A 13,063-nucleotide genomic window follows, 5' to 3' on the forward strand; every position below is an offset into this window, starting at 1 on the left:
AACTATTCCTGCCTCTCAAAAACATCAGTCTGGTGAGCATACATATCTACCAGAATATGAAAATTCTAGGCATATACTGTTGCATAGGTTAGTTTGATATGAAATTCTCATAAATATCTATTCAAAAAAATAACACAGGTTTCCATAGAAATCTGGACTTGGTACTGCAAGACAGCTTATAAATATTTAAATAAAATGAATGAGACTTGTGAGAGTTTGCACCTGTTTGCCATTTTAAATCATCCTTAATTATTGTAGTCATGAGACCATAGATTAATTTATAGTGTGCCCTGGTGTGCTAATATTATTCTTACATATATAGTGACTTTCTATAGCTTTTCCTACCCAAATTATCTGCAATTATTTTTTTACACTTTATTAAATGTATTCCTCATCTATCACTGCATTTCCTAATTTTATAATCATTGTATTTATAGTACTGGACTGAAGTATGGGCTTCAATCAGCTATACAGTAGGGCCCTGCTTTACGGCGTTCTGTTTTCCAGTGTTCCGCTGATGCAGCGGCTTTCAATTAGGGGAAATTCCCCATTTTAAAGCTGATTTTGCGCTTTTGCGTCATTTTCGCACGACGCAACCCATTATAGTCAATGGGTTCTGCTTTACGGCGGTTTCCGCTTTACGGCGGGGCCCTGGTCCCTAACCCACAGTATAAGCGGGGCCCTACTGTACTAGTGGAGGGAGGAGGTTATGCAATGGTGGGAAACACAAAGGGTGCGTCTTCTGCATCAGAAATTCTATTGAATGTTCATGATCAACACTGAAAAGACATCACCAACTGAAGCTGACTGAGCTCTCAACAAACAACATTCTGCAAAACATAAAAGCTTTTCGAAAGCTGATTCTATTTACACATGTTGAGCAATTCGATACTGTCGATAAGCAGTAGACTGAAGTAAGAATGCAGCACTGAAAAACTTTAGAACCATCATTTTATTTTATGGTGTGCGCTGGATTTGGAAGCATTACTTGGCTCTTTTTTTAAAAAAAAACCCTGATTTCCAAATGAAGCTGTATTCACCTTCATTGTTACCTAAGCACTTCTAAAAGCAGCTCGACACTTTAAGCCACAGGTGCACTAGTATAACATAGGATGCAGGCAGTAAACATAACTACCACATAAAGAGTGGAACCATCCTTAGGGTTATTTCAAAGATTATAGGTTGTATCCAATGCAGTGCAAGAACAAAGCATGCTCACTGCTCACAACTCCTTGCTCCTCCTCTCCACTGCAGCCCCCCTCCCGCACCCTCAAAAAACTCACTACTGAACACCTGGGATGCAGGGCCGAGGGTGGGGGGAAATCCCAGGAGAGGCCTGGACCAAGAAAAAACAAATACATTACAAATAGATTTTGGTATCTCAACAGACCAGAAAGTAGCTATGTTTGCTGCTAAATCTCAGCATATCCAAGTCTTCTGGGATAACTTTTAGAGAGTGGGACGTGGGAGTGGGACCTTGCTCCTGATGTAATTGACCATGGTATCCTCCTGGATCGGCACCATGTTACAGTGGTTCCAGTCTTACCTACAGAACCCAGTCCAGATAGCAGCATTGGGTGATTGTCTTTCAGCTTTCTGACAGTTGTGCTGTGGGGTGCCGCAAGATACCATCTTATCCCCAGTGCTATGTAATATCTATATCAAACTGCTGGGAGTGGTCATTAGGAGTTTGGGGGCAAGGTGTCATCAGCCTGCTGACAACACCCAGCTCTATTTCTCCATAACATCAGAATCAGAAGAGGCAAAGTGTGCCCTGAACCATTGCCTGGATGCAGTGGTGGGATGGATGAAGAAAAATAAACTAACCTTGAATCATGGCAAGGTGGAGGCACTGTGGGTGAGTGGTTTCCATGCCCAAGACATTGGTCAATTGCCTGCCCTGGATGGGGTTGCACTCCCCTGAAGGAACAGGTACATAGTCTGGGGATGCTTCTGGATCCAGCTTCATCACTGGAGGCCCAAGTAGTCTCAGTGGCTAGAAGTGCCTTTTATCAGCTGTGCCTGGTGAGATAGCTACAACCGTTCCTGGGCAGAGAGAGCCTGACCACAGTAGTTCAGGCATTGGTGACTTCAAAACTGGATTACTTTATGCCGGGCTTCCCTTGCACTTGACCCAGAAACTGCAATTAGTGCGGAACATTGCCGGCAGACTGCTGCGGAGAGCGACACCCTAACAGCATATAACACCTCTGCTCTGGGATCTGCACTGCTTGTCAATTTGTTACCAGGCCAAGTTCAAGGTATTACTGTTGGTATATAAAGCCCTTAACAACCTGGGACCAGTTTACTTACAGGACTGTCGTACATCGTATGTGCCCATTGGAGTGCTTCTATCTATGGAACTGGCCCTGTTCCAGGTGCCGCATAATACTCGTTAAGCACTTTTAAGAAATTGTTCTTTTAGTATGGCAGCACCTATTCTTTGGAACTCCCTGCCTACTGACATCAGGCAGACACCTTCACTGTATTCATTTTGGCGCCTGCTTAAAAAAAAATTGTTTAGGCAAGCCTATCCAGACATATAGACACCGATGGGTTTTAATAATTTTAGTCTGTTACTATTTTACTTGTGTTTAAAAAATTTTAATTACTTGTGTTTAACTGCTGCAACGATAATTTTAATTTTTTTGTAATGTCTTACAATCAAGCGGTATATAATTTTGTTTAAATAAAAAAAATAAATTTTAAAAATAAGCACCAACATTTATTATTACAATTCAGACATGGCAAAGCGCAACATATACCTTGAGACTAGAACTAAGTAGTAAGCCTCAGTTCACAGTACACAGAACTGTATTAATATTACTAATTAAGTAGTTCAGTAATGCAATATTAAAAACGTTAAGCTTATTTTCACTTGGGTTTGTGAGCAGTGTTATTTCTAATAAACATATTAACTATCTCATTCTGATAAATTTCTCTCATTTATTTTCAATTTTTCTCACCCTAAGTTAAACCCAAGTCACTTAAAAACATATTTAAAGAAAGAGGTAGCATTTGGTTTGTAGAAAGATTTGGGGAGGGATTGGCACAATGCCAGCTTTCAGCTGCCCTGCTGTGATGTGGAGAAGGGGGCTGTAGCGGGAGGGAATCGGGGGGGATCACACAGGACTCAACCCATGCTAGCTGCCTCTACCTGATTGTTCTCCAACTCCCCTCTCCAAGTTCAGCTCTCCTGTTACTCACCCCAGGCCTTCCCTGAGAGTCCCTTGCTCTTTGGAAGGCATAGGGGGCTGCAGAGGGGAGGAGGAGTTTCCAACATAGCACAAGCACAAGGGATAATACAACCCTGTATTGGGGGGGTGGACACCTAAGAATGTGAAGTGTGAATATGGCGAATCCATTAGTCAACATGTGTATCATAGGAGGAAGCACGTTAAGCAGCAATTAGCTACAGCTCTCTGTGGAGTGTAACCTCGGAAGCAAACCTGGATTTGCAAAATGTACGAAATGGCTCGAAGTACTTTGAACGAAGTAACAAGGAAATCCCCCTCAGTCAGCCCTCCTGTCAAGTATGTACTATCTGAGAAAAGTTCTCTATCTACTTCAGTTAGATAAGATAGTAAAATATTCATCAAGCCTCCCACCAATTCATTCTTGAGCTGCATTTCAAATTTGTAGCATGCAAATTCCAGTTCAAAACTGCAGCATTCTCTGGACAAAAACACAGGGGCCAGATTCAAAGCCCCAAATATAAAAACATTTATTTAATCTGTTAAGCCCTAAAGGAGGCTAGGCATAGCAAAAAAAAACAACCCAAAAAAACCCCAACAACAACTAAAAAGGCACTAAAAATGAATGTCTGCTTTGCTTGATTTTTGCATCAAGCTAATAATGCTGGGAAAAACAGAAGGGAGTAGAAAAAGAGGAAGGCCAGACAAGAGATGGATTGATTCAATAAAAGAAGCCACAGACCTGAACTTACAAGATCTGAACAGGGTGGTTCATGACAGATGCTATCAGAGGTCACTGATTCATAGGGTCGCCATAAGTCGTAATCAATTTGAAAGCACATAACAACAACAAAACTGGTGAAGAAAGGATGAATGGAAGCTGTTGTGCCTGGTGCTTTAAGAAGTGGTATAATGGCTGATTTCTGGCTGCCCTCTAGAACATTTTGTGAGCTCCTTAATGCTTGTCATGTAGCAGTCAGATACAGCTGCAGCCAACCCAAACAACAGCATGAATGTATGCAGCTTGTAAACAACAGACCCCTCACTACTGAATTTGCTTGTCAACAGCTCACTGCTGAAGCTGTTCTATTTTTATTTTGCCATTTCTAGTCAATACAATGAAGACTAGATACAGTGTATGCCTAAGGACCCTATTTGTTCAAAGGAAGGGTCCACCAATTCCAGTGTCCTATCTCAGCAGTGGCCAGACAGAGGCTTTGGGGAATCCCACAAGCAGGACCCAAAGGCAGCAGCTTCCTGGGCTCCTCTGTCCGTCTGCCTCATTTTGGAAACTTACTCTTATTTGGTGTGCAATATTAATTGGGTTGTAATCTCCCATCTTCCTTTACCTGCCTGAATTTCTCCTTGACCATTGGTTTGAATACTCTGCATTTGAATACTCTAGCACTTCAACTGGATTTAACAATTTTGTGTTTCAAAATTATTAACAACCACACATGAAAAACTTAATAAAAATATTTTAATTAATGAAAGGCAATAACACGTCTCCACTCTTTGTCACACACGTGAAGCTGGGATTCAGAGGCATATCGCTTTGGAATGTGGAGGTTCCTTTTGACTACCATAACCAATATCCACCTTCTCCACAGTATTTATATTTTTTTATAAACCTCTTATGCCTCTGACTGTCTTCCCTCCCCCCCCACCAAATAAACTAGATGCAAAGGCCTAGAGTCATCAGTACTGATGCTAAGATATATATACAGAATGTCGTTAAGTTTTCAGATGATCAAGAAAAACATGGCACATCAGCAAGTGTCAGGCTGAGTGCATCAACATAAATTTGCAGAATATCTTTTCAGCCTAAACTTTCAAGTAGTTTCCCAACTTCTGCAGCCAAGTGTAAGCAACACGCACAGAAACATTAATGTTTCTTCCCAGCTAAAACCTGCCTTTTTACAATGAATCATCAGTACTGCAGTTACTCTTGCTATTACAGTGGCATCATAGTTTTAGGATACATACACTTTTCAAAAAGCAAAGCTTTTTATTGTGTTTTGCTTTTGTTAAGATAAGATTTTTAACAAGAAGATTCTGCTTTTGGTTCTGTGCACAAGAAATCAATCCATTTGTATTTATAGAGCATCTACATGTATGTTAAGCTACAAGAGGAGAAGCAAGTCCTTTCCCTAAAGAGCTTACAACCTAAAATACAAGATTAATAAATGAAAAGGGTATGATACACAAATATGAAAACATGCAGATAGGAGAATGTAAGAGCCTTGCTGAAACAGACCATCAAGTCCGGCATCCTGTTTCCAACTGTGGCTAGACAGATTCCTTGAGGAATCTCCTCCCACCCCCGTCCACAGGGTTTCTCTATTGGGAGGAGGAGAGAAGAACTGGAGGACTGAACAGTGTCCTTTAGTGCCTTTTTGTCCCCTTTCTTAAACTCATTTCCTTGCTGACTGTCTGATTTATATCTATAGCCAGACATGGCAGGATAGTATGGATTCTATTAATTATACATGAGCGACAAATGCCCTTTGGACACTTCCCTGTACCATGATTTAGTATCACAGTTTGCACTCTGGAGACTAAAGGAATAAATTGTTTCTTCACTATGCTCTCAGACCTGTAAATCCTAACAGCAGCATTAACTCCAAATATCCCAGGGATGTCAATATCACTGATTATAACATTGCTTATCCCTCCCCACTCTGGTTCCATTAGTAGGGAGGAAAGGACCTGTGAATTTCAATTCCCTCCATTTCTCATTTTTTCAGTCTTCAATACAGTTCACATTTCTGCTGCAATTTGCAAATTCTTATTTTAAAAAATCATCATGAAGATTCTTTAGCAGTTTAGTGCAAAAGTCTCCTAAAAACACATTTTGTATGCAGTTTTGTACATTGTTGCAAGCAATTTCTCCTAATATCATGCATTTTATATGTTATTTTCACTAATTTATATACTTATATTTTATGCTCCATGGCGCAGAGTGGTAAGCGGCAGTAACGCAGCCAAAGCTCTGCTCACGGCCGGAGTTCAATTCCAACGGAAGGAGGAAGTCGAATCTCCGGTAAAAGGGGTCGAGATCCACTCAGCCTTCCATCCATCCGTGGTCGGTAAAATGAGTACCCGGCATATGCTGGGGGGTAAAGAAAGGCCGGGAAAGGAACTGGCAATCCCACCCCATATATACGGTCTGCCTAGTAAACGTCGCAAGACGTCACCCTAAGAGTCGGAAACGACTCGCACTATAAGTGTGAGGACACCTTTACCTTTTTTATATTTTATGCACACTTTCCCCTAATACATTCAGATGTGTGAATTTTGAAGGATTATATTTCAGCTCTCATATTGTATCAAAGTGCAAATTTGACAGATTCAGCTTTAAATGCAAACTGAATCTAATTTCTCCTTCATCTCTATGCCTCAGTATAGGAAAAGACTGCAGCAACTAATCAATATTTATTTAGAGGCCTGACTGGCATCAACCAGAAGTTGGGCATTTAGTGTCTCTGATCCCATGCTGTGGAACACTCTTCCAGCAGAGATTCCGCAGGCATCCCTGCTTTTAACTTCAGGTGTCTCTTGCAGACTTTATGCCAACAGGCCTATGCAATTGTTTAAAATTTGAGTAGCCAGTTATTTTAATGACTGTTTTATATTGCTTTTAAATGTTTTTATGCTCCTGTACCCTGCCCTGATATTTTGCAAGAGGAAAGTATGTAAATACTTTTATAAATACATACATATATACTGAAATTAGTAGATCTTGAGAGGTTGAGGTTGCATACTTCTGTCCCTCAAAACTAATCCTGTATGTGTGTTCTTTTCTCTTCTCCCTGCTCTGCCCTAGAGAAAGCCCTTGGCCTGAAGAAATTTGCTGAGTACTTCTGTTGTAACACTGTTTCTGATTTGCTGGAGCCAAATTGCACAAGGCCTGGATGCCAAGTCTCCAGCATCTCAAAGCCTCAGAATTAATTATAGGATCTACTGACGTCACAAGGGTGCCAACTTCTGAATGGAAAAAAGACTGCCAAAAGGGCAGAGCCTGATATGTGAATGCTTGGGTGGGTGGGGGGAGAAAATAACTAAAATCAGAGGGAGGGGGGTTTCCTCTAATTTCTGGATGATTCTCCCTTTTCATTTTTCCATTGGAAAAATACAGTTTTGGGGGAAAATGAGTAATCTCTTTAATATAGGTACAGCCAATTACATTGCTACAATACTATTTGATCAGATTCAGAGGCTGTAATGTAAGTATCACACTTCTACTGTATGTAAATAATTTTTATTGCTGGTCGTAAATGCTTTTAACTATGTAGTCCTATAATTCTTCCCCCTCCCCCACAACTCTTCTGCTTGCATTTCTTTGGCCAAAGTTTGTGTTTCTTTTTGTTCTCCTCATTTGGGCAAGCATCCTTGACTCTCATAGGTTCCTTGACTTTGATCCTTAACCACACTGGCATGCCCTTGTTCTTGGTGGTACCTTTCCAGTATATATTCAAGTCACGCTTCTTTAAAACACCCAAGCATTCAAAGAGATTTGACTTTTCCTTTCAACTTCTTCCTCTCATTTTGATAACTTTCCTCTTTTAAAGTCAAATGTGATTGTAGTAATTGCCCACTTAAATATATGCTGCATTTAATAGCACTGTGGTCAAGGTTCCCAGTTGGTTCAACAACACATCTTGAACCGGGTCCTGGATGCCACTGAAGTCCAGGGTTGCTTCCCTTTCCAATGGTTCCATGGCCAACTGCTCTATGACACAGCCATTTAGGGCATCTAGGAATGTTACCTCTTGGCCATGATCGGAGCATGCACTTACCCAGTCAATGTGAGGGTAGCTGAAGCTGACCATTAGTATTTTCTCCTTTGGGTGCCTCCTTCATTTCGTTCTCCATCTTAAGATCACCCTGAGCAATTTGGTCCAGTGGGTGATGAGCATCCCCAGTACTCAATTACTTTTGGGGCTGGTAACACCACTCACAATAAATCTATGAAAGAATCTGCCCCTTTTGGGATTTCTAGCTTGCTTGGCTATATGTTATATTTCATGTACAAAGCAACACCATCTCCAGTATGCTTCTTCCTGTCCTTAGAGAGTTTGTATCCAGAGGGAACAGTCTCCCATTAGTAATCTACCAGATTTCCACTATGCCTACCATATCTATATTCTTCAAAACCCAAGCACTCCACTCACCTTGGTTCACAGGCTTTTAGGATAAGCACATAAACAACTGTACACAATCTCTCTCTCAAAGTGTCTCTGGCATGTGTGTTTTCCCCTATGATGCTTTGGACTCTTTGAATGGCTATCATGTTCCCTGCACTTGCATTGCCTAGCTCTGCCTCACCCCCATACCAACAATCATAAATATTTCCATCCCTATGGGAGGATTCATCCTACACCACACACTTCTCAGTTCCTGTTAGCTTTACCCCCCAGGTATCAGTTTAAAAGCTGCTCTGCTATCTTTTTTATTTCAAATGCCAGCAGTCTGGTTCAAGAGAAGCTTGTCCTTTGTGTACAGGCCTGGCTTGTTCCAAAATGTTCCCCACTGTCTTCCAAAATCCCTTCTCCTGACACTACCATCTCATAACTCCCATTGACACTCCTGCTGCATTTGTTTACCTTGCAATAATTTCTCCTGCACCGATTTAAATTCTAAGGATATTTATTATTTGGGCTAAAGATATACTTGAAAAATGTTCTACAAGACGACCCTTCAAGATGACCCTTGCCAGCATATGAAACAGCAGACTGTGCACTGCACAGTGCCTTACTGTTCATGCACACACATTTACATGCACAGAGTAGTAAATATAAAATATAATAATTCCCCAAGTAGAGTAACCTCAATTTACTTCCAAAGACCCTGGGGAGGGAGCTAACTCCTGAAAACTGACAACAACTCACGCCAACAAGACATTTCCCCAAAGATAAAAGTAGGGACAACAATTTACCAGAGAACTGGTACCATAAATCAAGGACAGTTGGAGCATATGCTAAAGATGCAGCACTCAATGTTGGAAAAGTACTTCAAAAGTTGCAGAATACAGAGCATCTTCAGGCATTTGGTCCAAAGTAGGGGTATGCCAAGCATACTGCTCCTGCAGCACAATGGCAATGTCTGAGTGTAACATGGCTCTGACTCTTCTTCCTTCTCACTTCTCTCAAATTCCTCCATTTTCTGTATCAAGTGAAATAAACTTATAAATATTTGAAAATGCACACAGTTAAGGGACAAAGAATGTGAAAAAACTTATTTTAATCCACAAAATTCTCCCCCAAATAACTTTTTCAGTTTAATAGATTGTGTTAAGGACTTTACATGTTCTTTCAAGCTCCAAAATGCTGTGAAATTACATTAAGGGCCATACCCTTAACAGACACATTATTGATAATAGGATTTTCAGGTCAAGTGGCAAGGCTAGCCTTTAAACGTTGCAATGGGAAAGAGGGAATTCAGCATAAATCACACTCAAATCCTCTAAATCTTCCCCCCCTTTTTTTGAAGGTTCTCCTGTACCTTCAAATGCTGCCCATTCCTCTCAAACTACTTTTACTCATCTCCTGTGATTTCTTCTCCCTATCTCTTTTTGATTTAACTTCTAATCTCTTGGCCTATATGAACTGTAAACCCTTCAAGGCTGAGGCCTAGGCTATGAAAATCTTGCTTAGCAACAGCATGCTTCTTTACTTCCAGAGGCTAAGATTGCCAGAAACTGCTGCCTAGCAACAGTAGAATAAGCAAATCTACTGACTAATATTGGCCACAAAAAATGCATTTCAAACAAGAACTACAAACATATTACACTATTAGACGAAAGCACATGCTATATGTTTCCCTTGACCTAACACAACAAACTATTTTTCATACGATGCAGCAGAAACAGAGAAATCTTTCTGAAGAAAAAAAATTCCAGCAAAGTTAATGGGAGAAAAACACACAGCACCTGTCAACATGCCAGAGTCAGGATTCAAATCAATCCGTGTAGCCTGTAACGCTGAAGATATACAGTAGGGTATATCATCAGTATGTACTGAGGATAAAGTCTAACTCGATATCCAAATTTATTGCCACTCAGAGAATCATACAGTTGGAAAGGGTCTTGTAACCACCTAATCCAACTCCCTGTTTGATACAGAAAATCCAGAATCACAATATTCCAATAAACGGCTGTCTAGTCTCTGTTTGAAGACCTTGAGCAAGGGTGAGCCTATTACCCCTCCAGGTGATTGGTTCCATTGTCCAACTGCTCTTACCATCAAGACATTTCTCCTAATGTTCAAGCAACATTTATTCTCCTGTTACTTGAGACTATTAAGTCCTCTCTTCTCACTCTGGAGCTTGGTGTTGGTTGGTTGTCCCTTTGCTGTATTCCTTGCGGTATCTGCTTAAAACCTTTTTGTTTAGGCAAACCCACCCAGACACATAGATGTTGATGTGTTTTAATCTTTTTATTTGGTGGTGCTTTAATTGTTTTAAAAATGATTTTAATTACTTGTTTTTAATTGTTTTATTGATAATTTTTAATGTTTGTAAATCGCTAGAGGTTTATTTTACAATCAAGCAATACATAAATTTTGTTACATACAAAAAATAAACAAATAATGTCTATTACCCATTATACAAAGAACTACATATATTAAATGGGAGTTTATTTCTTCCATCATAGAACTCAAGGAAGTGTACATGGTTTTCCTAGGCAGTCCCAGACCAGCTTAGCTTCAGAAGGTTGCTGAATATGACTTCACATCATGCCCTGGAACCCAGGTATTCCGTTCTTTTATCTACCCTGAATTTACTACCATTCAATTTCACTGGGTGATTTTGATTTCTCACGAGAAAAAAATAAATCTATCCGCTTTCCCCACAACATTAAAAAAAGCTACAATCCCTGATTATGCTCATGTTTGGTCACAGAAACTCAGGGATTAGTCAGTTCCTTTGCTCCCAAGGTTCGGAAAGTTCTGCCACAGTTTACCCACAGTTGGCTGGAACGTTAAAAATCAATGTTTTAAGAATCACTAGAAAAAATAAGGCAATATAGTAATGCACAGCCTACATTATGATCTAGGAGCCATCTCTTGGGTGTAGGGGGAGCTTACCTAGAAAAACATGGGTGTTTGCCCTTCAGTAGGTGTAAACTGCATAGAATGTGTAATATCTTCTAGAGATTGCTCCTTGCCTGAAGAAGGCAGAGATGTGTCTTGCTCTAATCCTGTATCCTATTGGAGAAGCCTACCACTAGAGCAGCAATGGGGAACCTGTGGTCCTCTTGATCTTGTTGAACTACAACTCCCATAATCCCTGACCACCGGTCATTCTAGCTGGAGCTGACGGTAGTCTGAATCCAACAACATCTGGCCACAAGTTAGCCATCCTTGCGCTAGAGAACACATGGGGAACCACATGCCCAGGGCCAAATATGGTCCTCCAGTCATCTCTATGTGGCCCTTGGGACTCTCCAAGCCACACCCATCACTGGCCCTGCTCCACACCTTCTTTGAGTGCTTTCACCTAGCCAGAATGTGTTCCTGAATTGTGAAAATTCCTCTTGCTTGCCTGGATGGAAGATGGAAAGATGTATATGTGGGTGAGTGTGTTCAAACCTCTGACTTTTACATGGCTAGAATATAACCTACCATACAAAAGGTAAAGTCAGAACCATTTTTCTGCTCAGTTTTGCTTCAAGACGAACTCATTTTTGCCTCTGGCCCAACCCAACACTACCATGCAACTGCAGATGGTACACAGGGAAATACGGCCCTCAGGCTAAAAGGTTTCCCCACTCCTGCACAAGAGCTTAAAACTGTGGCTATCCAATGGAACTCCCTATTTTCTTGTTTGATTACAGGCTGCACTTAATATCCTTACAAAAAATGCCAAGTTACTACCATTATATAAAAATGCTGGCTTTGATGCAGGCATGAATTATTTAGAAAGCCAAAAGGTACTTACCCAGTGGTATATGGTATATTTATCCCCCCTAGATTAATGCTTTCACATCCAACAATGAAGAGTGTTGAAAAGCACAGCAAAGACACACCACTGCAGATCATTGCCAATTTTGCAGACTCTCTTGCACTGAGTTTGAGTTTTTTTATAATGTAACCCCCTAGGACAATGCCAACACCAGCACTTGGAACAATAATCACACCTGGTTAGAGGGAAAGGAAAGGGTAAAATTAAAACATTGACTATGTTGCAAGGAAGGAAGGAAGGAAGGAAGGAAGGAAGGAAGGAAGGAAGGAAGGAAGGAAGGAAGGAAGGAAGGAAGGAAGGAAGGAAGGATACCTTCTCTACCAGTGAAATCTGTAAAATTTCATATTTTTGTTATATAGCATTTAGCATCTCACCCTTGAGTTCAATTAGAACTCTCAGGGTGGCTTACAAAGATAAAACAATATGATCCCATTGCCTAAGGTTAGTTCTCACAACAGAAGATAAGGTGATAATTGTACCAAGACTATAACATTTCATGATTGCCTGCACACATCGGAATTAGCTTAAGATCAGCCTCAGAGGCCCTGGCTGTGGACCCACCATCAACATCTATCAGAGTGGCAGAAACTAGAGATAGGCTATTTTGGTGGTGGCCTCATATTTGTGGAATGCCCTCCCTAGAAAAATATACATGGAGTGCCATCCCCTCTTTACTGGATTTTGTGTAAACTTTTTTATTTCAAGCTGTTTTTAATGAATACATGTGATACTCTGCATTGTTTTAACTGCTGTTTTAATACTTTAATGTTTTTATTTTTTTCCAGTTTGATGATTTTTATGAGTCTACAAAGTATATGATAAATTCTGTATTTATGTTTCAGAAAGGATTTCACAGAATGGCTGCTAAAAGTTCTGAAATACGTACGTACATGGTTGCATAATTT

General features: G+C 40.5%; 1 protein-coding gene across 3 annotated transcripts in view; it reads right to left on the reverse strand.

The window, feature by feature from the left end:
- Window positions 1–13,063, reverse strand: part of SLCO5A1 (solute carrier organic anion transporter family member 5A1) — a 134,347-nt gene that overhangs the window by 11,694 nt on the left and 109,590 nt on the right. For all 3 annotated transcript variants that reach the window (XM_061600906.1, XM_061600897.1, XM_061600916.1), the window contains exon 6: window positions 12,135–12,333. In XM_061600906.1, coding sequence (XP_061456890.1) covers window positions 12,135–12,333 — 199 coding nt within the window. The remainder of the gene's footprint in view (window positions 1–12,134; window positions 12,334–13,063) is intronic.

This window comes from Rhineura floridana, chromosome 1 (assembly GCF_030035675.1).
Source record: "Rhineura floridana isolate rRhiFlo1 chromosome 1, rRhiFlo1.hap2, whole genome shotgun sequence".
In the NCBI taxonomy this organism is placed as follows: domain Eukaryota; kingdom Metazoa; phylum Chordata; class Lepidosauria; order Squamata; family Rhineuridae; genus Rhineura; species Rhineura floridana.